Here is a 27,108-nt window from a genome sequence, read left to right as displayed (position 1 = left end):
AAGAATGTAGCCGGGGTCGTGGCTAATAATGGGGGGTGTGGCTATGCAGGTAGTGTACATCTTTTAAGCAGGCATCTGAAAGTAGGCCTGCAGACGGGGTCCGATCTGTTGTGTGGACGCGTGCTGTCGGGTGGCATGTCCTTGTTTGGCTGTGCACGAACATGGTCTGGGTTAGCAGGTAGGCTAAGTAAATATTGTTTAGCTTCATGTTCACAAAGCTTTTTTATTAACCTACGGTATTGTTTTTAATGCAGATGCAAACGTCGTGCTGTCTGGTAGTACCTCTGTGTCTAATTATGTATATGGTCTGGGTGAGCAGGTATGCTAAATAAACATTGGTTGTTTTGCTAACAAAGACGGGTTTTATTAAATAAGAGTGTTATGTTTTTAAGGTAGATGTAAACATCGTGGATTTGTTGGTCGACGGTCACGTTCATTCTTCTTTGATGTTTGCCGATGGTCACGCTCATTCTTCCTTGATCTGGAATACCTGTGTAAAATAGTTCAGGATTGCTTGCTGCCTTGCAGGTAATTGCAGAGGTTTTTTAATATGGGACTTATTAATGTTTTTATTATTTTAATAGGATTAAAATAAAAATGAAGTGTTGTAATTTCCTTTTGAATATTGTTGATTGTGTTTTGTTTTTGTATTAGGTTTAGTTGATCGCTGTTCCTCCAGTGTTTGTTACGTTACATTTTTCTCAGCTAGCTGGTCTCGACATGTGTGCGCTGTATGCCTCCAGCGCAATTAAGATGTGATGAATGTTGTGAATCAGACTGGCTAGCTGAGCGTTTTTTTCTTTGTTTGTTTGTTTATTTGTTCGTTTGTTATATCACTTCCCAGCCTCGTGTTACCAGCCAACCTTTGTAGTCCTTTATACATGCGATGCTTTAAACACCTTAAGTATTCATTTGCATGAGGGTTACGTTTGCAGTGAAATTAATGGTTGATTTGGAGTGTGATTATTTTGAGTGAGGTGTTTTACATGTATAGAAAGTGGAGGGTGTAATTACTTTGTGTTGAGAAGCTGTAAGTGTATCAGAGTTTATAAAGGGTTGGCTGGCCATTAATATCATCTTTTTGGAGAGGGAATGAATCTTTTTGCTTTCTGATGTATTTTTGGATTTATATTAATTGTTATAAATTTATTTGTATTAATAAATTTATGTACGTGACATCAGTTTAAGTATTAGTTTGTTTCTTTTGTGGTCATCCCTGCATTCAGGAAAAGTCCTTGGGTTACAATTAGAATTCGGAATGCACTTTTATGATGTTTTTTGGAAGTTATGAAAAATATCTTTCTTTGAGTTCAATGGATAAACAGGTTTAGACCAACATGTGAGAAGAGTTTATAAATAAATGACAGAATTTGCATCTTTGGGTGTACTACTTTCTAGAAAAAAGAAAAAAATTCATGACATCTGCTCATGACAAGGCTTTTTATGTTCGCTCTGGTCAACTTAACCCGCATTCATGTGGCGTAGTAGTCGACGCAACACACGGCGGCTCAAATGCCGAATACTACACCGGCTCCTGAACTGAGGAATGCTCTGGCTCTCAGCCATCAGGAATAAGCACCTCGATTCAGCAGGGTTTCTGAATTCCTTCTCACTTACTCCAAGTTTCGTCCTGATCAATTACACACATCTCACATTGCCTGCACCGCAAGTGCACGAACTGCATAGCAAGCAGTATAACAGACACTGCATCCCAGCATCTGGGGAAACAATGGCTTTTTCTAACAACAACAAAAAGCTGCTTTGATACTGAAATGACCTAAACCTTTACAATGGGACACTCAAACAGACCAACCAGACATATGCAGCAGTTGCATCATCTACAGGGCCGGCCCTGTTCATCTGGGGGCCCTAAGCAGGATAATTTTGGGGCCCTGCCTTGCAAAAGCATGCAAAAAAATCGAGTATTGCCAGTAGCCAGGTTTCCATCCAAAGATTTTTTTTGTGGGAAAAAAAACAAAACACAAAAAAACATGTAAAGCTTCGGAATTTGCGCTTTCGACATAGCTGATGGAAATGCCTTGTCGATTAAATTTCTTATGTGTCAAAACAATCTTTTTTAGTTTAACTTTAGAACATTAATTCTTAATCCATACTTCAAATGTCACAAAAATCTGTTTGGAAACACTTTTTGTAGAGAGGCAAATAAATGTGAGGCAGCGTCCCTGTTCGTGTTGCTAATGTTAAAGCACCGTTTTCCAGTTCAAAAAACGCATAAATCATATTCATTTGATTAAACTGACAAGTTACCTCTCAAACATACATATCTTAATTTAATGTTCCTTTAGTAGGCTACGTTGCAAGTTAAAATGTATTCATTTTGTTCTGAAAATCTTGTTTTATGTGGATATTGGAATGATAAGTACAACATTTTAAATTAACTCGTTTTGGCTTGTTAGTAGCTTCTTATATTTTTGTTCTTGTGTTATGAGTATCGTTCCATTAAATTTAAATGATTTGTCCTAAAATGAGAGGAAATAAAACAGCATGTTTTTCAATATGTTTGACTGTATTTTATTTTGACAATGAAGCCGCGTTGTCGATCCAGTTAGTAGCCTAATGCTTAACTGCGCGCAGGAGGCGCCAGCACGCTCACTTGATTTTTTTCCCCCTTATAAAAGTGGAAGAAACTTACAATAGCCTACTCCTTCGTTTGTGGTCATATAAGAGTAGTAAGACATTATTCCAAACTATTCTAAATATTTATTTTATTTATGCACATTCACATTAAAAACAAACAGTCTGCTTTTGTAAAAAAGAAAACAAAAAGGATGCCGCTTTCTCAAAAGCGCATCAGAAAAAAGAAACTAAATTCTGCATAGGTTGATATAGGCTACTAATTGTTTCACGTTTTTTTTCGTTTTGTTAATTCATTATTTATTTAGAAAAATATATTTTGCATATCTATTTGTTTCTTTTATATAGCTTTTATAATGTTTTCCTCCATTTGCAGAATCGCTGCAGGTGCGTGACCATGTGAATCCTCACATTCTGTTGTTTATGCTGCTTTTTGCGTGTATAAAATTAATCCATGGAAAACAAATTTAGGTATTTTTTATGGGTCACAGCCGCGTATTAATTAAAATTTCATTTAATTGTACTTTAACATAACCTTGTCGGTTAACGGTTAAAAATGACCGTCGGTTGTCAGGAGAAATAATCGAAATTAACATTCCTATTTAAAAGTTAATCAGAAAAAATGATAGAAATACAACTGCTCCTTTTTATGATTATTGTTGATGATCAAGTAAATAGTCTAACAAAGTAAAAAAAAAAAAATACCTCTTGACACTTACATTTAGTATTAGGTTTTGTTTCAAATGGATAAAGAACAGGCTACTAGCCTATATAATTTACGCAATATAGGCGAAATTATGTATGGAAACAGCTCAAGGGCAATTTTTTTTTTTTTTTTTTTTTTTTTGCGATACACCAAATCTTATGTCACGGTTTCTTTTTTTTTTTTAGGGATGAGGTCATTATGCACACCATTTTATCGGTAAAAGGCCGGTTGGACAGCAAATTTCGCAGGTTTATTTTACGCATATTCTCTTTGTCGATTAACAAAAAAGTTCGAAAACTGGATGGAAACTTGGTTAGTGACAGCCACGCGCTTTGCAACGTAATGACTTGGATCACTAGTGGGGGCCCCCTAGTGGCGGCGGGGCCCTAAGCAGCCGCTTAGTTCGCCTATAGGGAGGGCCGGCTCTGATCATCTAATTATATTGCATGTGACCCCGGACCACAAAACCAGTCATTAGGGTACACTGAAAGGGGAATAAATAAGCTTGTAAGGATAGGACAAAATTTGGCCGAGATGCAAATATTTGAAAATCTGGAATCTGAGGGTGCAAAAAAAAAAAAAAAAAAAAAATCTAAATATTGAGAAAATCACCTTTAAAGTTGTCCAAATGAAGTTCTTAGCAATGTATATTACTAATTAAAAATTTAATTTTGATATATTTACGGTAGGAAACTTACAAAATATCTTCATGGAACATGATCTTTATATCTTAATACCCTGATTATTTTTGCATAAAAGAAAATTCTATAATTCTATAAAATCTATTATTGCTACAAACATACCCGGTTTTGTGGTCCAGGGTCTCAAATAAACAAAAGCATCAGGCCTATAATATCTATGAAAACAATATCAGAAAGGTTTAATATAATATAATAATAAAAATAAATATGTAAAATTATGAAATATGTAATACAGATATTAAAAATATTAAGTATGAAACATAATTAATTATTAATTAATTATAATTAACAACATTTTTATGAAATAAAAATAAATTTATAATTAAATTATTTAGATTTTTTTTATTTGTCTAATAAAGCAATTAATTTTTGAAGCATCTTCTATTGTATTTTACTGTTTTTGTTATGTTGAAGCACTTTTCTTTTATGGTACTCTACTATTACTACAATTGTTTTAGTCTTTTTTTCTTGTTTGTGATTCTAGTTATTGTAACGTACATTGGTTAACATGGGTTGTTTTTAATTGTGCTAAATAAATAAATAAATAAATATATCATTGTTACTGTCAAATTTCAGTTTATTTAACATTATTATTATTATTATTATTATTATTAACTACATTTAGAAATGTCAAATATTGACTGATTTAATTTTAATTAATAATAATATTTTTATTTGCATTTATTTATTTATTTATTAACTACATCAACAAATATTTACAATAAAAAGCCATACAATAAATATCCTCTTTAAGAATTACCAAAAAATAAAACATTTGTTGTTGCATTTATGTTTTCAATGATATTACAATAACAGCCAAAAATGCCACACCATATGCAAATACTCACTAACTGAAATTGCAAATTATACAAAACGACATAATACAAAACAAAATATTTCATTTTAATTCCCTCAGAAATATTAACAAACAACATGCCTATTATAGATGACAAAAACGACTTGAAGTCTCTCAGGATTTTGAGTCTTGTGCGCGCACACGCCTGAACATACGCGCAACTCTCAACATGTAACAAGCGCCGCGGTCACGCGCACAGGGCTGTAACCTTTCACCTTTACTAACCCGTCTTAATGACGTACACAGACTGCTCCTAATCAATACTCCATCGACCCATCCATAAAATTGATCAAATCAAAAATTGCTTCGCCTACCTTGTATCTCCGTACTTGTGTGATCCTGGATCAATGAGAAGAAACAATCACGTTTTGCCTCCAGTCATCCATTAAACGGACTCAGCTGCGCGTATAATCCAATACAGTACGTCAGGGTATTATTCCAATGCGTCAGGACGATGTTATGTGTTTATAAATGTAAAGACATTTGCGAGAGATGTACAAAAACATGGCAGAGATACACAAATATCACACTGCTAAAACAAGCGAAACATTCATGGGCAGGAAGTGTCAGGTAGGTTCCTTTGATCTAATGGACAGGTCAATTGTCCAATAGCACGCGTTATACCGACACGTAACCCCGCCCACCGTGGAGCGCTAGCCAATGGCGTTGAAGAACCGGGGCTGTGTGAATTTGAAGAGGACGCGCAGGTGCATCTGAGCAACAGTGATGTCTTCCTCTGTAATTTAACACTCTGACATTTAACCAATCTTTTAATAGTCTTAGATTAATAACTACTGAAATAAAAATATAAAAATTTAGAAAGAATCCATTTCTGCGATGCTTTTTTAAGTCAGTATGTTAACGCCAGACAGACTTTACAAAAATTCAAAATATTTTCTGTATTTATGTGATTTTTTTTTATTTAAATGCTTTATTAATTATTATTTGATTTTATTATTTTTATTATTGTCGTTTATGTACTATTATGAAGAATGTATATTTGTCTTCCTTATATATATATATATATATATATATATATATATATATATAATTAAATAAATATAAATGAAAAATTATATATATATTAATTTATATAATTTATATATAAATATATTTCTTATCATATATATATATATATATATATATACATACATTTATATATAAATAAAATTTGTATTAAATTATTTAGTATTTTAATAAAATTAAATAATTCTATATAAATAAAAATATATTAATGTATATAAATTAATTTATATATAAATACATTCTGTATTTACAAAAGAAAAAATTTATAAAAATTTTATATTTATAAAAAATATAATTAAATAATTAAATATAAAAAATTATATATATATATATATATATATTAATTTATATAAATGAATTTATATAACAAAAATGTTTATCTGTATGTATGTATATATATATATATATATATACATACATATATATAAGCAAACAACTGAAAAGACAAGACAAAATAATTAAATATTAATTAAAATATGTATATATATTACTTTATATATAAATAAAATTTGTATTAAAGTAATTTACATATACATATAAGACAAGACATAAAACACTAAAATAATTTAATGTAAATTATCATTGTATATATATTAATTTATATGAATTAATTTATATATAAACATTTTAAATTCTATAAATAATAATTTAAAAAAAAATATATATATATATATATATATATATATATATATATATATATATATATATAAAGCAAACATCTGAAAAGGAGACATAAAATAATTAAGCAATTAAATATAAGTGAAATAGTATGACTGTATGTATATATCTATATCTATATCCACACACATATATAAACATGGAAGTAAATTACCTTAAATATACTTCCATATTTATTATATTTGAGCACAGAACCAATCATGTGAGTTGAGACTGCCATCTACTGTCTAAAACCTGGAATTAAAAACTCATTGCAACTGGAACACAAAATGTATTGTCCTTCGTGCAACAAAACAGATCTCCAGTACAAATAAAACATTTATTGCTAAACACATTTTTGTACAAATCCCACAAAGTTTCACAAAGTTCTTCTATAAGAAGAAAACACAACAGAAGTGTAAGTGTGAAATGGTGCCGTCCGGAAAGAAACGTTTTAATGATAAACAGATCTTATTATGACAGTGCTGTTGAGGTAGTGATCCATCCAACATCCTAAAGCTTGGCCTATCAATTACGAAAATTTGGTCACTTGTAAATACATATTTATATATAACCGTTTCCAATTAAAAAAAAGTTTCTGTAACAAATCAATATATATCTATATATATATATTTTTTTTTTTACCAGATTACGTTATAAGATACATATATATATATATATACCTTGTATTAAATTGTTTAAACATTTCTTGAAAAAAAGAACCTGACATATATGACAATATATATAATTAATAAACTGTTGAATTTATTTTCCATAAATATAGTCTGACTTCTGAGAGGTGATTTTTAATGGTACTTCAGTTTCACATGTTCTGTTTCTGCCTACATGATTGTCACTTGGTTGTTCAGTTTGAGGCATATAGAAATTTTCACATTCATAATTAAAGAAAATGAATCCAAACACTATTTACATACTAATTGGCAAATGCCAAAACAACATGTTTGAAATGCTCTTTAGAGTGTTATATTAGCTTACAACACTTTCAGGTATAATTCAATATTCTAAGAAAAGCCCTATTGATTTGATCTAAAACTATAATAAAATTTGCTTACATTTCGTTCTACTTAAGCTCTGGTTAAATTCCATGCACCATCTTAAACTACTAAATACCCCAGCATCTGAGGTACTGTTGTAACAGAGGTTTGCAGTGAATTCACAGACAGACCGTAATAGCAAACTACTGAAAACCAGACACCCGACCATCCACTCATGGCACATTATGTACATTAGATTCGGAAAATAATACAAGTAAACACCTAGCTGCTTTTATACAAGTGTTTTACAGCCCTTTCACTTTTCAAAGTTTGCTTTTTGTGCTCTTTTGATGTTTGCATGAAATGTCTTTGTGAAGCAAAACAATAAAGGTGTGTTCTGTTTCATTTCATTGATATTTGATATTTACAGGTGGCTGTGCTTTGATATTAATCTCTTAATCCACTTTAATTCAATACTGTAAATACAGATGATTTCAAAAACCCACCAAGAACATGTCCAAGTCGTATTTCACCACAAAAATTCAAAGAAATGCATTATACACTACCAGTCAAAAGTTTTTGAACACTGAGACTGTCTTTTTTTTTCAGAAGTCTCTTCTGCTCACCAAACCTGCATTTATTTGATTCAAAGTACAGCAAAAATCGGAAATATTTTTTACTATTTAAATTTTTTTCAATTTTAATATATTTTAAAATGTAATTTTTTCCTGTGATTTCAAAGCTGATTTTTTTGCGTCATTTTAATATTCTCATTTGCTTCTCAAAAAACATTTTTTATTATTTTATTATGAATTTATATTTTTCAGGTTTCTTTAATGAATAGAAAGTTCAAAATAACAGCATTTATCTGAAATAGAAATCTTTTGTAACATTATAATTGTCTTTATTATCAGTTTTGATCAATTTAAAGCACTGAAGACTGGAGTAATGAAGCTGAAAATTCAGGTTTGATCAAAAAATAAATTACATTTTAAAATATATTTAAACAGAAAATACTTATTTTAAATAGTAAAAATATTTCACTATTTTACAGTTTTTGCTGTACTTCGGATCAAATAAACGCAGGCTTGGTGAGCAGAAGAGGCTTCTTTAAAACCATAAAAAATCGTACTGTTTAAAAACCTTTGACTGGTAGTGTATATTCGGCAATATAAAGTTATATTTTGCATAAAGAAAATAAAGCCTATCATTAAAAAAAACACTGTATTACAGTAAATACAAAAAAAGTTAAATCTTTTAATGTCTTTATTACATTACATTTCTGAATTTTTTGTGTGTGTGAAATATAACCTGGACATGTTTTTCGAAAGATTCCCCCATATAGAGATGACATTAATAATAGTTTACAATTATGGCACATTATAAAAACATTTGACAAAATGAACATCACATACAAGAACACTGTTTGCAGAAGGAGATGAAAATGTCAATGCCATTTACGCAGCATTAGGTAAGACTTTTTCCCTTTTCAAAATCCTCCTAATAAATCTGTTGACTTTTAGAGCATAAAATGGATTAAAACAGATTAGCAGTTGAAACAAGCGCCGTTCTCTGTCAAATCCTGTTGGAAACGCTCTAGCTATACAGAGATCTGCAATTGCGTTAATGCCAAACACTGAACCAGCTCAACTACAGCAAATGAAATCCAGCATAATGCTGCATCAGGGAATATTTCTATTTACATAGGATAAACCTTGTTAAAACTCCAAAGCGCTTAGTGAGACTTTAAACCTGAATATTATGACAGCATTCGAGGCTCTTGTGTAGAATGTGGTCGAATATTTTTTTTTCTTCAGATATACTTGATATATCATTCTGAGACATCTGAGGCATTTTACTATAATAACATCTATTAAGAAGAGACATTTTTGACTTCATGTTGACTTTACATCATTCCATGAGGAGAGACTACCGGGAAAAGTTTGGAATAATACATATTTTGTAAATGTGGTTTTAAAGAAGTCTCTTCTGCTCACCAAGGCTCCATTTATTTAATTACAACTACAGTTAAAACAGTAATATTATGAAATATTATTACAATTTAAAATAAATGTTTTTCATGTTCATATGTTGTAAAATGTATTTTTTTTCTGTGATGCAAAGCAGAATTCTCAGCATTATTACTCCAGTCTTCAGTGTCACATGATCCTTCAGAAATCATTCTAATATGCTGATTTGCAGCTCTATTATTGGTGCTCAATTATTAATGTTAGCATTATTTTTTCCAGATTATTTAATTAATAAAAAGTTCAAAGCATTTATTTGAAAATAAAAATCTTTATAAACGTCTTTACTGACACTTAATGCATCTTTGTAGAATAAAAGTATTTAAAAAATATTTTTCTAATGGTAATATATCAAGGTTTCCACAAAAATATGAAGCAGCATAACTGTTTTCAACATTGATAATAATCAATGAAAAATAAATGTTTCTTAGAATGATTTCTGATGGATAATGTGACACTGAAGACTGGAGTAATGATGCTGAAAATTCAGCATTGCATCACATAAATAAATGACACTTTACAATATATTCATATAAAAAACAGTTTTTTGAGTTTGTAATAATATTTCATAATTGTACTGTTTTTATTATATTTCTGATCAAATAAACGCAGCCTTGAGCATAAAAGTCTTCTTTCAAAAACATTAAAAAATATCATTTTTCCAAACTTTTGACCGAAAGTTCAAACCTGAACAAATGAATCGAACAGAAGGCCTCTGTTCAAAATTGAGGTGTTTGTTTCAAATAATCCTACTGCGTACATGCTGAGGTTTCTCAAACATTCCTACAAGTTTCCTGCATAAACCCTAACAGATTTGAGAGGCGCGTCGGGTCTGATGGGCCCTTGCGCATGTGGAGGTATGTCGGTTAAAGCTGTCTCTCCACATGAAGCGTTTCGAGCACAGGCTGCACTCGTAGGGTTTAATGCCCGTGTGGATCTTCATGTGGCCCACCAGGTGATGCTTCATCTTGAAGCTTTTCCCGCAAACGGCGCAACCGAACGGCCTCAGACCCAGATGCATGCTCATGTGCCGGTCCCTCTGGCTTTTATGCGTGAAACTTTTGCCACACTGACACGGATAGAGCTTGTAAACCACCGAAGCGAACCCTGAGTGAGAGGTCTGCTCCTTTAGGCCACTGTCAACCGCCGTCTCGTCTTTAGAAACATCCGCAGCTCCTTCGAGCTGGAGTTTATCCTTGGGTGTTGAGTTGGAAAGCTCGTCCGAAGCTTGCGAAAAGCCCTCCATGGAGGTCCCGTAGAAGTCCAATGGCTCCTCATAGGAACAATCTCGATCTAAACACTCCACTAGCTTCTCATCAAAACAATCCTCTACTGTGTTTGGATTGCGAGAGTTTTCGTCTGAATCGTTCAAGCCGTGTTCAGTACCAAACAAGCCAGCGCAAGCATCTCGAGTCTGCCTTTCTGATTTTACATGCACCTTCTTTCTGTGTCCCATTATGCTCGGCGGCACATAAGCCGGTCTAGAGCATTGGTTTTCCATTGCATCTGAGCCATTCTCACTGCTTGGATCATCTGGAGATGAACAACCGGTGCTTTCTAACATTCCTGTGCCTAAAGCAGGATCTAGATCAGCTAGATCTTCCCCTTGACCTGCAATCTGACCAGTGTCGTCATTATCTGTGGCATAGCCATCACCTTTTGGTGACGACCCGTGGTCGTTTCGATTTTTCTTTTTCCCTATTTCCAAGAGCTCAGTGCATTTATCCACCACGTGCCACATTTGGAGGAAGCTCGCAGCTGTTAAAAATGAAACCACCTCTCCGGATGGGACCGAAAGCCCTCCTGTGTAGCACGACAACAAGAGCTGCTCAAAAACGCCAGGATGCATGACGTCTGGCAACACCACGCGGGCGCTGTTCTTCAGCAGCACCTGATCGCAGAAGTACGGAGAGCTGGCTGCCAGAACTGCACGGTGGGCACGAAACTGATGTCCACCGATGGACACGATGAGGTCACACAGCTGCCCTCTCTGTCGCTGCTGGTTCAGCTTCTTCAGGAGTGAGCAGGAAAAATCTGGGAAATCCACATGGAAGGAGTTTGCATCGGTCTCCATGATGATGTAGAATCTAAACACTCTAAGAAAAAGGAAAGGGAGATTAGTGTCCTGGTCAAAATCATCTGTACTAAATAATAGAGATGTAAAACTGTGAAAGCAAAGCTGTCGCAATATTATTGAGTCACATGATGATATGAAACGATAGGTCTACTGCGCATATATTTTAACTTCTTATTCTAACATAAAAGGTCTAAAGCCAAAAGCACAATATGGCTTAATCCCTTCAGGTTTTGTTTTCGCTGTGCGTTTATAAGCAAAGTGTGCACTTCGTTTAGGCAATCAGCTCATGCCATGGTCCGGTGTTTTCCATGCCTCAGAACGGCTCAGTTCACAGTGAATGTGGTGAACTCGTTTTTTGCATGTGCTGTGAGTTTAGTGTACATTTGGGAATAGTCCATTTGACTAGATTTATAGTGAGATATATTTTTAATATTTTTATTTTATTTTATAAATATCTCTTTCAAGTGTAGAAATTAAGAAAGAAGTATAATTATATGAAATATAATTTTTTATTTTATTTTGCAGTGCAATTGTTTTACAATATATTGCTATTATTACTGTCATTGTTGTTATTATTATTATTATTATTATTATTATTATTATAGCACAACTAAAAAGAGGGTTGAGTCCCCTTTAAAGTTCAGGTAAAAGTCAATTCAGTGACTTTTTCAGATGTAAATTTTCTTAGTTAAGAACATGGGTTGGAACTCTTAATTTTGAACTCTTAAAGTGCATTAGAATAGTTTAACTTTAAAGTGCACAATGTTTTTTTTTTCAATTCTTCATTTGCTTTTTTTTTTTTTTTAAATACTGCAATAAATGTCATATCGTATTATGGCATTTTGATAGCATTACATCCCTATTTAATAATGCAAAGGATAAAAAAAAGTGTTACATGCAAATTACAAATGATTCTATACTTGGAAAGCAAAATAAACAAGCTTCATTGTCTGGTCAAACTCACATGTCTGTAGTTGTTCGTGCATTTTTTTATGTAAATATTTCTATTCATTCCTATGTCATTTCATGATATTGTTATTTAGTTTGTGGTTGTTTTAATCCTTTTTTAGTATTTTCGGTGATTGATTTTAAGAACATTTTGCAACTTTTGTATAATACACTGTTTGCAAATGGTTGTATAATTGTGCACAAGCAAAATAGACAAGCTTCATTGTCTGGTCAAACTATTTTGGTGCCAGTATATTACTTTGTAATATAGCATATACCATTTATGCCAGTGTTATCTATGTGTTAAGCAGGAAAATCACACCTCGGCTGTTAGATATGCATTTATGTTATGTAATTGTCTTTTTTTTCCCTTTTGGATTCAGCCTACATTTCATGCTATTGTTTAGCTTATCCAACTCACAGTAATGTCAAGGAGTTTCAATGTCTTATTTTTGAGAAGTTTGCAAATGATTATATAACTGTGCCATCATTATAGCAAAATAAATAAGCTTTATTGTCTGGTCCAACTCAAACTAATATAAAAATATCAATATGTTATTAATGTAATATAGGAACTATTAATAATTTACATACACCTTGCAGAATCTGCAAAATGTTTATTATTTTACCAAAATAAGTGGGATCATACAAAATCCATGTTATTTTTTATTAATAAGACATTTCAAATAAAAGATGTTTTGTTTACATATAGTCCACAAGAGAAAATATTAGTTTAATTTATAAAAATAACCCTGTTCAAAAGTTTACATCCCCTTGATTCTTAATACTGTGTTGTTACCTGAATGATCCACAGCTGTGTGTTTGTTTGTTTTTTTGTTTGTTTGTTTTTTAAGTGATTTTTTCAGTTTTTAAACTGCCTGCTGTTCTTCAGAAAAATTATTCAGGTCCCACAAATTCTTTGTTTTTTCAGCATTTTCTTTCCAACAATGACTGTATGATTTTAAGATTCATCTTTTCACTTCGAGGACAACTGAAGGACTCATATGCAACTATTACAGAAGGTTTAAACACTCACTGATGCTCCAGAAGGAAAAATGATGCATTAAGAGCCGGGGGTGAAAACTTTTGAACAAAATGTAAATGAGTACATTTTTCTTATTTTGTCTAATTATTCATTTTTCTCATTTGGTAATGCCCTTCAGAAGCTACAGAAGATAGCTGCTGTGTGCTGTTGTTTGTGTATTTACATTATGAAAATATTTCTAATCATTTCTATGTCATTTCATGGTACTATACAGTTCACACCAGTTTAAATCATTCTCTATGTTTGCTTTTAGTGCAATAAACAGTTTGCAAATGACCGTATGACTGTGAAGTAAGGATGGCAAAACAAGTAAGCTTGACTTTCCAGTCAAATTCTGTATTTTGCCAGCAATATTTCACTTTTGCTAATACAGCAAATATTAATATAATATTTATACCAGTGTTATCCATGTGTTAAGCAGGAAAATCACACGTCTGCTGTTGTTTATGCAATGATGTTATGTAAATATTTCTGTTATTTCATAGTATTTTTGAGCTTATTCAGTTCACAGTCATTTTACTATTTTACAATATTAGATTTTAAGCTAATTTTGATACTTACACACAATAAACAGCTTAGCTATTGTGTTGGTTCACAAAGTCCTGAATCAAAACCAAGCAGAGCTGCAAAGTTATACTGTATAACAACAATATTAAACTTATTTAGTTTAATAAATGACAACAAATCTGGCCTTTAGCCCATAATGGATCTTATCAGGTAACTATAATAAAGTTGTTTATTTAATAATAACAATAATTCGCATAAGTGCGACCATATTCCACGCAAAAATGCACCATGGTTTCTTCTAATTACTATAGTAACACTATAGTCACTATATAGTGCATGTCAAAAAGATTCAGAAAGCCTTTTACACTGATTTAAGGAGGTAAATTGTACAATATCAAGATTTTACAATGGTAACAATAACTAATGTAGTAACCCCGGTATTTTTTTGGCGGTAACTATGGTTTCCATGGCGACATTTTTGTAAGAAATTATAGATGGTGAGATGCAAGTGAGATCTGTAAGTATAAGAGATTGTATAAAAATACAAAGACCTCATTTCTGGCGGTAAAATATTCCACATCGAAATAAAGATGATCATAAAAACAGATCTATGCTGGTAGTCGGAGGAAACTACTTATATCTTTTAAACTACTAAACTGTCAAAATTCACATCAGAGATCAGGCTAACCTGCTATACTGCTAGCTAGCATTTTAAGAGACTTTAAGGATGTTGACAGGCGATAGAGACATTGTTGTTCATGAAGAAGACTCGTAAATATTAGTATAGTTTTCTGCCTTACTCGCGATATAATAAAAATTTCTGTCTTACCGTTTTCAGCATCATTTTAGTCCGGTTTTCTGAAAGCTAACCTGTCTCCTCTCTTCCGAGAGCCAGAGCGCTGCGTATAGATTACGTCATCACGCACAGTCGCGTGGCGCAGGAAGAAATGTAAACAAACACGCCTACTTTCCGCCGAGTGCCAGATTGACTTTTTTTCAGCGCAATTGTACTAAATAACAAAAACACTGACGCAAAAGAGTTGTGATATAAAATAAAACAAAATAAACTAACTTTAAATTAAATTAGAAAACATAAAAGACGTGCGAGAAATAAAATAATAAAATTAAAATAAAAGGGGTCAAGAACTACATTTAATTTAAATTAAACTAAATAAAAAAAAAAAAAAACACTAAAAAGGTGCGAGAAATAAAATGATAAAATAAAATAAAAGGGGTCAGGAACTCAATTTAAATTAAATTACATTAAAAAACACTAAAGAAGTGCGAGAAATAAAATTAAGTAAAACAATAAATAAAATACAATAAAATCAAATAATACAAAAGGGGTCAAGAACTAAATTTAAATTAAATTAATATAAATAAATAAAAAAACACAAAAGAGGTGCGAGAAATAAAATAATAAAACAAAATAAAATAAAAGGGGTCAAGAACTAAATTTAAATTAAATTAATTTAAAAAATACAACAAAATAATACTAAATAAAATAACAAAAAAGGGGTCAAGAACTAAATTTAAATTAAATTTAATTAAATTTAATTTAAAAAAACACAAAAAATGTGTGAGAAATAAAATAAAAGGGGCCAATAACTAAATTTAAATTAAATTACATTAAAAACACAAAATAGGTGTAAGAAATAAAATAAAATAATAATAAATAAAATAAAATAAAATAACACAAAAGGGGTCAAGAACTAAATTTAATTTAAAGTAAATTAAAAAATACAAAAAATGTGCAAGAAATAAAATAAAATGAGTAAGGAACTAATTTTAAATTAAATAAAAAGAATGTGCAAGAAATAAAATAAAATAAAAGGGGTCAAGAACAAAAAAAAAGAGGTGCAAGAAAGAAATTAAAATAATAAAACAAAATAAAATAAAACAAAAGGGGCAAAAAAATCAATTTAAATTAAATTAAATTAAAAACACAAAAGAGGTGTGAGAAATAAAGTAAAATATCACTCTGAAAACTGCTGTTAGAGTATGTGCTTTGCGGTCATGGTCACAGACATAATATTGGCACAGTATCAATATTTAAAGTATCAATTTTAAAACTTATTTTAAAAGTACTTCTTAAATGTTAGAAATGATCTGGTACAAGAAGAAAAGCGTCAATATTTTTACTTTTGAGAAGCCTCAGCAGTCTAAAGATCAACCACAGCAAGCCTTGTGGAGTTTTTTAATTCATTTATTATCATTTTATCATATTTAGACAGGTTCTTCAGGTTTTGAAGATTCCTGTGATCTCAAAAAATAAAATAAAAATAAATGTAGGCTTTGTAAAAAAAAAAAAAAAAAAAAAAAAGCTCAGATGGTGGCGCTACAGGATAAGCATAGCACTATCAACCCAAACGTGAGCTGTATTTTAAATGTAAAAGGAGAGCAGATCCTTAAATGTGTAATCAGTTTAGTTTAATTTAATCTATTTAGCATTTTTAATTATTTCCTTTATCAAAAAGACTGCTGTTGCATTTGTTCTGCGCGATGAAGAGAGTCTTTGTCGTGTCGAGCTGAACGCTTGATCAGTCTTTCTTATCGAGCTGTCGCTCACCGTTGCAGCTGCAAAGATCAGAGGATCCAGATTCGCCAGGTGGGCAAGTCTGGGTTTTGTTCTCTGTGATGCACAAAAAGTATCTGTCCATTATTTCATTCATCTATCCATCTGCCTATCTATATCATATGGGAGTTTGGAGAGTGATGGAAACTAAAAGTATGACAAGAAATACCAGCGGGTGAAGTTTCTAAAATGTATTTATTAATTGTATTAGTATTCTTATATATAAAATGGAAGTTTGAACAGTGATGGAAACTAAAAGTAGGCTATGTCAAGAAATACCAGCGGGTGAAGTTCTGAGACTTATTTATTTATTTATTTATTATTTCTAGGCTATATGCATGAACCTAACTATCAAGAAACGTTCTCTGAGATTTTGCTAACGTTCTGGTAAGGTTTTATATGATCAAATGTTCCTCCAGTAATGTTGATACTAAAATGTTCGTTCAAAGTTATCCGGTGTTTGCTAATGTTCTCAAAGCTCACAAAAACTTTATTTATACCTTGTTCATGGAACGTTTTTTTCTAACTGGACGTCCATCTAACGTTTTTTATTAGTACTTGTTTTAGAACATTCCGAAAACATTCAGCATTTCCATAATGTTTACAGAATTATTTAAAACGAATGCTCTATTATTGTTAATAAATATAAAATAGGGTTATTAAGCAATTTTTTTTTTTTTTTTGTAAAAGGACGTTTTAAATGTTCAGAGCTTATTTAGAAATAATGTTAAATGTTCAAAACGTTCTTTGAACATAGGCTAATTTTGTTAGGTGGTAATATTAAGGGCAGTACACCTTATTTCCATAATGGAAGCTCATTTCTGTGAATGTGCGAGACTTCCGGTTCATTAGCTGCTGTATAAATGACTAGAATAACAAAGTGCAGAAAACTTTTAAACTATTTGCGCTACAAACCAATGCGTTTATAATTAGACATTTTACAAAATTCACTTTTTATATTATACTTTATACATTATCTAAAATCTTAATAAATAAGCTTTCCATTGATGTATGGTTTGTTAGGACAGAACAACATTTAACCAAGGTACAACTATTTGTAATCTGTGATCTCGGGGTGTAAAAAAACTAAATATTAAGAAAATCTTCTTTAAAGTTGTCCAAATGAAGTCCTTAGCAATGCATATTACTAATCAAGAATTACGTTTTTTTTATATTTATGGTAGGAAATTCACAAAATATCTACATGCTCTTTACTTAAAATTCTAATGATTTTAGGCATAAAAGAAAAATCAATTTTGACCCATACAATGTATTTTTGGCTATTGCTACAAACATACCCATGCTACTTAAGACTGGTTTTGTACTGTAACATAACAATGAGCAACCATTTGAAATAATGACTTCGGACACCAAATGTACCTGCAATTATAATCTCACATAGGCTATTTTTGTTAGTTGGGAATATTAAGAGCAGTACTCCTTATTTTCAAAACGGAAGCAGATTTCTGTGAATTTGTGAGACTTCCGGTTCATTGGCCACTATATAAATGACTACAATAACAAAGTGCAGTAGAACTATTTGCGCTACAAACCAAAGCGTTTATAAATATGACAAAATAGTATCATAAAATGCCAGATTGCAATATCAACCAGCATAACAAGGTAAAATTTGTGGAAGCTGAGAATAATATGAACTCTTTGCATGTTGACTTTCAACATCACTGCAATGCAGTTCCTATGAAATATACATGTAGTCTAATAAAATCACCCAGCTGTCAGAGTGTAACTGAACTCATTTTGCTTTCAGAGATAGAAGGATTTGAGACACCTGATAATGCTATCAGAAGAACTGAATATTATTCAGTTTCCCACTATATTGAATCTTCTGGAATAAGGACAAAGGTTGAATATTTATTAATTTGATTTATGTTCAACAGATATGTTCATACAACAGATGCCATTAATATGGCTTTGTGGAATGGTGCTTATATCATTTGCATAAAAAGGCAAAGTTTTCTCTTAGACAACAGTGAGATTAAATGAACAAATGAAGACCTCTTGCTTGTCGATTTTTATTTATCCTAGACATATTTTAGTTACATTTTTAGTTGTTGTTTTTTTTTTTGTTGTTGTTGTTTATTGTTGATTTTTACCTTCACATTTGTTTTATTTTAGTACAAAATGTTGCCTTGTTTATGTGTGTGTGTGTGTGTGTGTGTGTGTGTGTGGTATTCATCACGTTGTGGGGACCAAATGTCCCCACAAGGATAGGAATACCAGTATATTTTGACCTTGTGGGGACATTTCTCAGGTCCCCATGAGGAAACAGGCTTATAAATCATGCACAATGAGTTTTTTTGATGAAGAAAAAGTGTGCACAATCTCCTGTGAGGGCTAGGTTTAGGTGTAGGGTAGGTGTAGGGCGATAGAAAGTACGGTTTGTACAGTATGAAAACCATTACGCCTATGGAATGTCCCCATAAAACATGTAAACCCAACATGTGTGTGTGTGTGTGTGTGTGTGTGTGTGTGTGTGTGTGTGTGTGTGTGTGTGTGTGTGTGTGTGTGTGTGTGTGTGTGTGTGACCCCGGATCACAAAACCATAAAGTCATAAATATATATATATATATATATATATTTTTAATTGAGTCTTCTACATCATCTGAAAGCTGCCCTCCTTGTGCAAGGTGTCAATGGTCGCCTTTTGGACAACTGTCAAATCAGCAGTCTTCCCCATGATTTTGTAGCCTACAGAACTAGACTGAGAGACCATTTAAAGGCCTTTGTAGGTGTTTTGAGTTAATTAGCTGATTAGAGTGTGGCACCAGGTGTCTATAATATATTCTAATAATATGACCAGCACCTGTATGTTGAGAAAATCGCCTTTAAAGTTTTCCAAATGAAGTTCTTAGCAATGCAATATTACTAATCAAAAATTAAGTTTTTAATAGTTTTTTAATAGTTGAAATTTACAAAATATCGTCATGGAACATGACCTTTACTTAATATCCTAATGATTTTTGGCCTAAAAGAGTATTTCACAAAGCTGAAAAAAACAATCATCACAGAAATTCTAATTGTTTCCACTAAAAATACCATTACAAATATTACAAACCATCAACTTTTAATCATTAATCATTGCTCTGGAATTTTAGAAGTAACATCTAAGACCAAGTGGATCCTTCAATGAATCCTCCTGATAAGCAATAAACAACTTCTCCGTGGAGGCCAGATTGTCACTCGATTGTCAAAGTTGGTTTAAAGATTAATTTTATACCAACTGTAACCTTCTCTGAAGCTCAATAGCCATAAAACAATAAAAATCCCTTCCCTCAACTCTAAGAATGAGCGTCCAGAGGTTTGATCGAGTCATGCAGGAAAAACCAACAGGCTTCTGTCCATCACTTCTCACCTTCAGTAGAAAATCAATGTGCCATTACATATCCTACTGAATCAATATTTTGATGGACACACTATCAAGGCCAGCGGTGACAGAAAACTCAATGGGCTTCCATTATAGATCTCAGGGAAGCACAATGGTGTATGATTATATTCCTACCGGCAATCTCGCCCGTACTGACAGACAGCGAGTCAAGCACAAAACATGGCATAACTCAAGAGAGACCTTGCCAACACTTAGCGTGCACAGTCGCCCAAACTGCTCACGCTAGATGCTACTGATCCTCAGGTTTGCTTCACCAACAAGAACTCAAACACTGTGTATGTTAAAGTACTAAAATGGCACTGTTGCACAGTGATTTGATCAGAAACACCTGTGGCTGAAGCTGTTATATACTTTCTAGTATCCTCTACGTGTTTCATATTCGAAAAGAAGAGTATTGAATGTATTTTCTTTACTCAGGGTTTGTACAATGTACTTAAAGTGCTTTAAGAACTTGAATTTGACTTTTTCAAATTTTAGGGCTGGAAAACCCTTCATAATAGCAATATTCCTGAAGAGGTACTTAAAAAGTGCTTGAATTATTGAAAGACAATATATCTATGACTACAAAATGCATATCGCGAATCAGTTAATTTAGATCGGGTCTTTGAAGAATGTTCCCAAATCATTTGACCTAGATCAGAGCTTTGTGTATCGTGAATTATTTGATTCAGATCAGGACTTCGGAGAGGGTTCGCAAATCATTTATTTACAATGGAACTTTGCATATCGTGAATCATTTGATTCAGATCGGGACTTTGGTGTGGTTTTTCAAATTATATGATTTAATACAGGACTTCAGAGGGCCTATTGTGAACCATTTGTTTCAGACCAGGTTTTCGGAGAGGGGTGGCAAATCTTTTTTTCTTTTCTTTTTTTCTTGAACAGTAGAAAACATCAAATCATTAAAGCAGTAAAACAAAACAAAGAAAAAAGAAAGGAAACAATTCCCTAAAAGAAAATTAATCTAATTAGCTAATCATTTTTTTTTCCAGACCAGGTTTTTGGAGCAGGTTCTCTGATTTTTATTTTTTATTTTTCTCTAAAACAGTAAAAAAATATCACAACATTAAGGCAGTAAAACAAAACAAAGAAAAGAGAAAGAAAAGAAAATCTATATTTTAAAATGGTATTACACTTGTTGGTGCTTATTTTCTCTCTTTTTGTTCTTAAGTTTTTCGTCATTGCATAATTTGTATGTGCTTCACTTTTTTTTTTTTGCCATTTTATTTTGTTAGTATATTTTTATTTATCTATTTATCTTTAGAACTTAGAGTTTGAAACAGAAGACATTGTTCGATAAGTGAGATCTCTAACTGAAGATAAAAAAACTAGTGGTTGAAAAGTCCTTGAAAGTCCTGGAACAGTATCAGTACGAACCCTGTTTACGGTTTTATTTCTTGTCTTACTAAAAGTTTAAAGCGAAGTGATGCAAGATGCATGAACTATCACAGCTGTACAGACGCTTGACTAAATTCATGTTTCTCATGATATTTTGATCTTAAGTGGCTTTTACTTAAATGCTTCAAATGAGTTTTATTCCGTACGCTTTTTACAACTTTTTTAATATTAGAATTACAAAGGTGATTAATGTTGATGATTATGGTTTGGACTTTTTATAACTTTTCCTAATTAAGTTTTGTCCTGTTTTTTGAAATGTTTTTCAAAATTAGCATAAATTTTCTCCAAAAAGTAGACCTTTAAAACGTCATATACAGAAGAATTTTATCTTTTGTAGAGACACGTCGAGCAGACAATCCCCAAATTGCGTTCACGTCTCAATCAGCTGTACACTCAGGAGTCATCGGGTCCAATTGAGAGCTTAAGCTCAGTTGTGGAGCTAATGGTCTGAGATGGACTCCGCATGCCACGGCGCAGGTGAGACGGAGCTGTTTCTGCCCAGCCGAGCGAAGATCAAACCCGAGGTCATGGAGGGGGGGAAGTCACCTGTGTCCACCTGCGGCTCTGGAATCAATAAGTCTGTCATCCCCGCTGATATTGGCCGCAGTAATAGCGCCGGGCGATTAGGGCCACTTCCCTGGGTATTAACTGCATCTCTCATCCTCAGAGACCCGAGCCAAGCCATGGAGAACAAAAGCCTGTTTGATAAGACCCGGGAGCCTTGTCTCACGTGAGCTCAAGGTGGAGATGGGCTTGGGGTCGGGAACTCGGGAAGCTTCGAAATGAAGGAACTCGGAGGCTTTTGGCACAGAAAGAACTTGGATTGAAACCTACTACTTTGGCGAGAGCTTCATAGAGTTCAGGTTGGAGCTTCACAAATGCTATTGTAAGAGGAGACTGACCTGTGGGCAAGACTTTTCTTCTTTCTTCATTCTGTAGAAGCTTTGGTGAGGGCGCTGAGAGGAATCCCAACCCACGCTCATTGGAAAAATGTGCCATGGTCACATTTTCTGCAAAATGATATTACACTTTAAAAAAAGTTATAAAAAGGAGTTTTTGCAGTGATGTCAGAAGAGCTATTTTGGGAACAACCGGGGAACAAGAACAAGTTTTTAAAAGAAAGGATTAGTTCACTTCCAGAATAAACATTTCCTGATGATTTACTCACCTCGTGTCATCTAAGATGTTCATGTCTTTCTCTCTTCAGTTGGAAAGAAATTAAGGTTTTAGAGAAAAACATTCCATTTTGAAGTTGGAGGAGAAAATGAAAACTGCAAAACGTTAATGTTTGTTTTTGTTTTGTTTTTTTGATAACCATTTCTTCACCACTTTTGCAGTGTGCTTTTGGTCGTTGTCGTGCTGAAATGTCTACTGGTGCCCAAGGCCAAGTTTCTCTGCAGACTGTCTGATGTTGTTGAGAATTTTGATATATTGCTCCTTTTTCATGCTGCCGTTTACTGAGATTAGGTTCCCTGGTCCACCGGCTGAAAAACACCCCCAGTGTCCGTTGGACTGTCTACCAGCAGAGCCCAGATTCATCAGGATGGTCTTGGTGGTGATCCTTGGATTCGTTTTTACCTCTCTCACTATCCTCCTGGCCAGCACAGATGTCACTTTTGGCTTCCGACCACGTCCTCTGAGATTTTTCACAGTGAGGAACTTCCTGTATTTTTAATAATACTTTGCACTGTAGCCACTGGAACTTCAAAACATTTAGATATGGTCTTATAGCCCTTTCTTGACTTGTGAGCAGCCACAATGCGCAGCCGCAGGTCCTCAGTGAGCTCCTTTGTCTTAGCCATGACTGTCCACAAACCAACAGCAGAGAGCTTCTGTTTTTCACCTGTTGAGTTGATTAAAACAGCTGTTCCCAATGAATCAGGTTAATTATGCTTCAGAACAGCTTGGACTATTTGTAATGGTATACAACTTTGGATTTTCCCATTGACTGTGACAGTTTGCAAAGGGTATGAATAATTTTGGACATGCCACTTTTTGTTCAAATGTAAATAACAGATGAGAAATATTCTTTTCCGCAATGATGCCTCTTGTACATCGTCTTATTATCTTTTGGGAGAAGCCTGTGTCATTTCCAGTCAAAAAAAAAAAAAAAAAAAAAAAAAACTTGCTGGTTGAATAGAAGTAACTTTAAGTCAAAATTTGCCTTTGGTATGAATAATTTTGGGCTTGACTGCATATATTTAAAATTTATATTTAAAGTGTCCCTATTATGGATTTTGAAAATTACCTTTCATGCAGTGTGTAACACAGCTTGAAGTAAATGAAAACATCCTAGTTTTAAATCTGAAAGTGCACCATGTATAAAGTTATTGTCTCTCAAAAGAAAGAGTCAACTCTTAATCACTGAAATGAGTCATTTTTCAATCGAATCCCAAGCTGTTTCAAGTTGACATCAACCTGAAACATTATGTTGGAAACATTAGCATATTTGTTGCGCACACAGACCTGGGAAAACTTGCATGCATGTCAACCTGTTGTTGGGGACTCCCAAAACCAAAATTTGAACCTTTCATAATCCACTTTAAGAAAATGACTAGTCGTTTCGCTAGATAAGTCCCTTATTCCTCGGATGGGATTGTGTAGATGCCTTGGGATCTCAATTTGTTGGTTTGTTCTTACGTGACGTCAAATGTGACTGACTGACTGAAAGGGAACCTTTGTTGCTTTTTAATTTGCATGTTTCGTGGGACTTTCAAAGGGAAACACAAGTTCAATTTTATCCAAAACAAATAAACATATATCTGGATATCTTTTATTACTTAGAGGTTTTATGTGAAACCATAGATGATAATAAAGAACTGTTATTATTGAAGAGGGCATGACATGACATGACATGCTTTTTGTACGTATTGCGGCAGTTGAAATGTCTGCTCAGTGGCATGAAAAGGCCCTAAACCTAACTGACACAATTAAAAAAAAACAAATGTGAGATACATTTGCGGTCAAAAGTTTACATCACCCTTTCAGAATCTGCAAAATGTTAATTAATTTACCAAAATAAGTGGGATCATACAAAATGCATGTTATTGTTTATTTAGTACTGACCTGAATAAGATATTTCACATAACAGATGTTTACATATAGTCCACAAGAGAAAATAATAGTTGAATTTATAAAAAATTACCCCGTTCAAAAGTTTACATCCCCTTGATTCATACTGTTGTTACCTGAATGATCCACAGTGGGGTTTTATTTATTTATTTTGTTTAGTGATAGTTGTTCATGAGTCCCTATTTGTCCTGAACAGTTAAACTGCCTGCTGTTCTTCAGAAAAATCCTTTAGGTCCCTTCAGGTTTTAATTTTCCAGCATTTGTATTTGAACCCTTTCCAACATTGACGGTATGATTTTGATATTTAGGCAAAATAAGAAAAATGTACACATCTCTATTTTGTTTAAAAGTTTTGGCTCCTAATGCATGTTTTTTTCCTTCTGAAGCATCAGTGAGCTTTGAACCTTCTGTAATAGTTGCGTATGAGTCCCTCAGTTGTCCTCAGTGTGAAAAGATGAATCTCAAAATCATACAGGCATTGTTGGAAAGGGTTCAACTACACAAAAATGCTGAAAAACCAAAGAATTTGTGGGACCTAAATGATTTTTATAAAGAACAGCAGACAGTTTAACTGTTCAGGACAAACAAGGAACTCATGAACAACTATCACTAAACAAACAAACACACACACACACACACACACACACACACACACACACACACACACACACACACACACACACACACACACACACACACACACACACACACACACACAGCTGTGGATCATTCAGGTAAAAACAGTATTAAGGATCAAGTGTGTGTAAACTTTTGAACAAGGTCATTTTTATAAATTCAACTATTATTTTCTCTTGTGGACTATTATAAACATCTTTTATGTGAGATATCTTATTCAGGTCAGTACTAAATAAACAATAACATGCATTTAGTATGATCCCTCTTTTGGTAAATTAATTAACATTTAACTGCCACTAGTGTTCATTTCAGCTGGAAACAGCAGTGAATTGCATGTATAGATTTTTTTTTTTTTTTTTTTTTTTGTAAAAATGCAAAAATATTCTGAGAAAACATTGTTCACCTGGAGAAGATCTATAGCCAAGATATTTGGACCTAAAAGCCCAGGATCTAGAAGACTAGAGACAAGAACATCTGCTGAGATCTAGAGAGGCCTCACTGGATATGCATCTCTAAGATGAAACCCTTGGGTCATGGGAAACAGCAGCGCTGGGAAAGAAACATGCATTCACCTGTGAAATCCAAATCAAATCAAGACATACATGTACTGTATGCGCATGCAGATAAAACTGATAAAAATATACACGTTTTTGTTCAAGAAGTTGATGATCACTAGCAATAACAAGTAGAAAATCATGGTTTATGGGTGTGATAAAAGCCATAAGCTCTTCCATGTCTTTTTTCTTTCAATTTTGAGTACGATAATGCAGTCGTAAAAGCTGCACTCATTTTTTTTAAAGAAATTAATACTTTTATTCAGCAATGATGCATTAAATTGACAAAAATTGACAAGACATGTGGGTCAGCAGTATTAACACTTATTGTTTTATGCTTGAACCATTTTTCGTCTTTGATGCATTTATGTTACAAAAGGTTTCTATTAAAAAAAAAAATGCTGTTCTTCCTTTTCATCAAAGAGTCCTAAAAATAAAATGTAGCACTGTTTCCACTGAAATATGAATCAGAACAAATGTTTTCAACATAATAATAATCAGAAATGTTTTCTAAACAGCAAATCAGCATATTAGAATGATTTCTGAAGGATCGTGTGACACTAGTAACGATGCTAAAAATTCAGCTTTGCATCACAGGAATAAATTACATTTTAAAAGACATTCAAATAGAAATGAGATATTTTAAATGATAATAATATTTCATAATTTTTGTTCAAATAAATGAATAAATTTTTTATATTTTAGAACTGGCAGTTGACAAAAAAATACTAAACATTTTATTATTACTGTAAACATTAATACGTACCACATAACAGGTACACTGGCCACTGACTTAAATTTCATCAAAAAAATTAAAATATATTTTTATATTGCAATATTTTACCATATTGGTAGCAGTTAGTGTATTGCCTTGTTATATTAAATCAAATTTTCACTTAAAATTATAAGGAACTTTATCTTTTCCATATGTTTACTATCCTTTTTTTTCCCAGACAAAATTTTCCTTTATGGTCAACTCATTTACAGCTAACAACATGATCATGGTTTTACTGAAGCATTTTGTACGCACAAGACAAAGAAATTAAATCTGAAACCACTACGTTGATCCTGGGTTCACCTGTTGAACTGAAGTCATATCTCAGAACGGAGCACATGCCATGTCTGACTTGCAGCAGAAGACTGAAAAACAAGAAGTCAAACAGCAGCCAAACAAAAGCAATCATCTTTTGATTAAAGCTAAGCATCCCCACCTGCCGCAGCAGACCACGACTTTCATCTAAATTCCAGAGCTCTGCGTCTGACCCCCAGTTTGTGTCTGTTATTTCCGGACAAAAGCACACAGAATCCTGGGATTGTTGTCTGTGCC

At 32.9% G+C, this 27,108-nt stretch overlaps 3 protein-coding genes and 1 long non-coding RNA gene across 4 annotated transcripts in view; 2 read left to right on the top strand and 2 right to left on the bottom strand.

The window, feature by feature from the left end:
- LOC141335362 (ras-specific guanine nucleotide-releasing factor RalGPS1) overlaps positions 1-5,420 on the bottom strand; it is a 178,172-nt gene extending 172,752 nt beyond the window's left edge. Inside the window, exon 1 of the mRNA XM_073840798.1 lies at positions 5,173-5,420. The gene's annotated coding sequence lies outside the window, so the exon portion shown is untranslated. The remainder of the gene's footprint in view (positions 1-5,172) is intronic.
- Positions 1-27,108, top strand: part of LOC141335365 (target of rapamycin complex 2 subunit MAPKAP1-like) — a 575,213-nt gene that overhangs the window by 330,749 nt on the left and 217,356 nt on the right.
- Positions 76-1,187, top strand: LOC141334280 (uncharacterized). Its single transcript, XR_012355533.1, has 3 exons — positions 76-178; positions 255-319; positions 393-1,187. It is a non-coding gene; the product is annotated as an uncharacterized lncRNA (long non-coding RNA).
- Positions 6,868-11,650, bottom strand: zbtb43 (zinc finger and BTB domain containing 43). Its single transcript, XM_073840767.1, has one exon. It carries the CDS (start codon positions 11,635-11,637, stop codon positions 10,369-10,371), a length of 1,269 nt encoding a protein of 422 aa, XP_073696868.1. The 5' UTR covers positions 11,638-11,650; the 3' UTR covers positions 6,868-10,368.

The sequence above is a fragment of the Garra rufa genome, chromosome 5 (genome assembly GCF_049309525.1).
Source record: "Garra rufa chromosome 5, GarRuf1.0, whole genome shotgun sequence".
In the NCBI taxonomy this organism is placed as follows: domain Eukaryota; kingdom Metazoa; phylum Chordata; class Actinopteri; order Cypriniformes; family Cyprinidae; genus Garra; species Garra rufa.
The sequence above is the reverse complement of the archived record's forward strand: the minus strand, read 5'-3'. Positions and strand labels throughout refer to the sequence as shown.

Bases quoted from the DNA above. Each gene is read 5' to 3' on its own strand.
- zbtb43 (XM_073840767.1), bottom strand. From the start codon at position 11,637: ATGGAGACCGATGCAAACTCCTTCCATGTGGATTTCCCAGATTTTTCC.